This window comes from Cyprinodon variegatus, unplaced genomic scaffold, assembly GCF_000732505.1.
Source record: "Cyprinodon variegatus isolate N-32 unplaced genomic scaffold, C_variegatus-1.0 Scaffold662, whole genome shotgun sequence".
NCBI classification, from domain to species: domain Eukaryota; kingdom Metazoa; phylum Chordata; class Actinopteri; order Cyprinodontiformes; family Cyprinodontidae; genus Cyprinodon; species Cyprinodon variegatus.
Window position 1 is genome coordinate 109,892 of NW_015151115.1, and position 3,232 is coordinate 113,123.

Here is a 3,232-nt window from a genome sequence, read left to right on the forward strand (position 1 = left end):
GGAGTAAAACCCTAATCTCAAATGATGCCAAAGGACACAGTTAACAGTATGTGACCATGCTGGGGAAAAAAAGAAAAGAAATAATAAATAAATAGATCAACCTGGACTGCAGCAGCCAAAATACTTCAGACATACTACATAGCAGTGAAGTAAATGAAATCCACATTTAGGTGGTGAGTTCATAGAAACCGTAGCGAGCATCCTATGTATCACCAGGACCTCTGAGGTCATCAGAAAACAGCTTAATCTGTGTTTTCAGGACTAGACTTCAACACTTTAATAAACTATTTATCTTAGATGTTTTTATCTATGTAGGTTTATTAATGTCTAACTTTATTATGTTAAAAATGATTTCTTTACACCTGTAAGTGCCTTTTTTTCCCAAATGAAAAGAAACACATACTAATACCACAAACTAGGACAATATTTTACTCTCCATTGTGATTAAAGACATAATAAAAGCCAATACTGACCCAATAAATCTGTATTACTTACAGCAGGTAAGAATAGCTTCTCATCTCAAAACTAACCTTAGATCTTGGGACTTATTGTTAATAATGAAAAGCCTGACGGAAGTATAATGAAAATATGAAATCACTTCCAAAGGTTATCATGTTCCTTTTATTAGAAAACAATAAAAACAAGCAGAAGCCCATTCTGCTCAGTCAGTATTATACAGACCTCATCAATTATTTTACTCATTCATATGTGATGAACACAGCATGTATATACATTTGCTTAAGGATCAAAATGATTATTTTATGGGTAAAAACTCTGTTAACAGACTTAACAGTTTATTATTGAATTAAATAGAAAAATAGGCAAAAGTAAACGCATATGTGCATTACAATAGGTTCTAAGGTTAGAATAAATTAAAAATCAGGGACTGTCTTGAATTTCTAACATCATCTGTTGTGTCTTCTGCTAATCTGCTTCACCTATGTGCTGTATTTACAGACGTGTGACGCAGATCTAACAGACAGAGCAGTGCTGTGCTATCTGATGACAACTAACGTTCTTCTTCTGATTCAGTTTTATCTTTCTCTAACAGTGACTGAAATCTATCCACATCCGATTCTTCGCCGCCATCTGTTATCATCTACTGAAGAAGCAGTTAGTTTATGTGCTTATGTTCCCTTTTTATGTCATGATTGAGCAACAATTTCACAAAAAATCTGGAAGACATTTTTTTTTTTTAAATAGGGATATTTTACCCATATTTGTTAAAAACTCCTCATTTCAATGGAGCGACGTTCATTTTACCAGGATTTTATCAGTGTTTATACATATATATATATATATATATATATATGTGTGTGTATATAAATGTAATGAGGGGGAGGATGTCTCAGGCACTCTGAAAGATTGATGTCACCAGAATAAATGTTTATCCTGTTATTTGTTCATTTTACAATATTTAGGTTTAGCCAATATCTGGATTTAATCTGGTAGAAATCAGAAATGGATTAGAATAAGTCGACTGCTAAATCACAGATTCAAAACAAGCAGTCAGGATGGAGTTAACTCACCTTCCCATGGAAATTACGTATCTGGGCTCAGGCATCTGGTCGTACACCTGTTGGATGGAAGGAGCTTTTAGTTGTGGTTATATAAGAACGGCCTAAACTAATCTGTATATTCAGCTGGAGCTCCATGCCCGTCTGCCAATCCATCAACAGCCCGGTCCTAATCCAGCAAGCATTAACAGAGCTATAGTGTTCCCATCACTCCCACTTTGCACACAGAAATGTCTGACATTAAAATCAGTGATAGCAAGCTGAAAATGTAGAATTATACCTAATAGATATGAATTGAATAAGAGAAGGAAGAGGTTAAAGTATCGTCAGATAAATAGATCTCTAATCCAATGTTGATAATTGTTGGAGTTATCATTTGGTTTCTACACATTTAGATATACTTATTTAGAGTTTTAATAATGTTTAAAAATGAAAAATCAATGTTTTGATACAGTAATGGACAAAACACTGAACTGAGAAATGGTGATCTATTTCTGCAGACTGATGGATCGACAGTTGGACTGATTCCAGTGCGGATGTGACATCAAATGGACATCCACCAACATTCTCAATGAGGCAGCTTTTTTGGGAATTCAGAAAACTCCAGAGGAAATAGGGTCTTTACAGGAAACCAGGAAGTGTTAACCCATTTCTCCTCTCACCTTTCGCAGAGCTGGCGCCATCTTATTGGTCAGGGTTCCGGCCACAATCATGACATCGGCCTGGCGAGGGCTCGCCCTGAACACGACTCCGAAGCGGTCCATGTCGTAACGAGGGGCCGCCATGTGCATCATCTCCACTGCGCAGCACGCCAAACCGAAGGTCATGGGCCACAGAGAGCTCTGACAGGGAAAACATAGCAGTGATAAGAATATTTTTTTAATCAACATAAATATACCTTGATTTCAAGAAATTGCTAATGGAAGGCAAGAGCTCATATTACTGTAAATACTAGTTTAAATGAGCAGATATACATTTAATTAACCTTAAATATAAATAAAAGACCAATAAAATATACCTTTAATGCTAAATGTAGGCTCAGTGAAAATAATTATTTCTAATACCTAAATGGAGATTTTACCTTTTATTCTCATCAAAGCAGATGTTTTAATTTATTGGGATGTGGATTGCCATTCCTTCCCTAAAAATTATGGAAAAGTTCACGTTGTTGCAGATTGTTTATTTTTATAGCTCTTCTTAATCATGTTGTTAAATTGCTGCATGATAGAGGAACTAACATGAAGCTCATGTCACCTTCTGTCCCCCATATCAGCTGGTCAGTTGGTCAGTGAATTAAGCAGCCTCCTCAGAGGAGCAGAGGGAGGAACATTTGTGTTCTTAACATATTACTAAGTTTTAAAAAAAACTAAGGGTGCTCCGATCAGGATTTTTGGGGCCGATCACCGATTGCTGAAAGCAGTATTGGTTGATACCGATCACCAGTAACCGATCACTGGGTCTATCTGAAGCCTTCTATTTATCATGTAATATATTCAATTTTAATAGTCTTAACAAAAATGTATAGGTATTAAAATTAACCGAAGATAATGTATTGAATTGTCAACTGTATACTTTTATTAACAGGAAACGTTCAACATTTGACTTCCTTAGAAACATCTTAAACAGCTTAGAGCTTAACAAATAAGCCTTACTTCTAAATAAGATACAAAAAATCTGTCATTGTTAATTTACGCAAACTTAAAGTGCAGAGCAAA

General features: G+C 35.4%; 1 protein-coding gene across 1 annotated transcript in view; it reads right to left on the reverse strand.

Moving 5' to 3' along the window:
• The window catches only part of ndufs7 (NADH:ubiquinone oxidoreductase core subunit S7), a 9,585-nt gene that overhangs the window by 3,333 nt on the left and 3,020 nt on the right, over window positions 1–3,232 (reverse strand). Inside the window, exons 5-6 of the mRNA XM_015393907.1 lie at window positions 2,180–2,359; window positions 1,530–1,576 (exon numbers count right to left, since the gene is read on the reverse strand). Of these exons, the coding sequence (XP_015249393.1) occupies window positions 1,530–1,576; window positions 2,180–2,359 (227 nt within the window). The remainder of the gene's footprint in view (window positions 1–1,529; window positions 1,577–2,179; window positions 2,360–3,232) is intronic.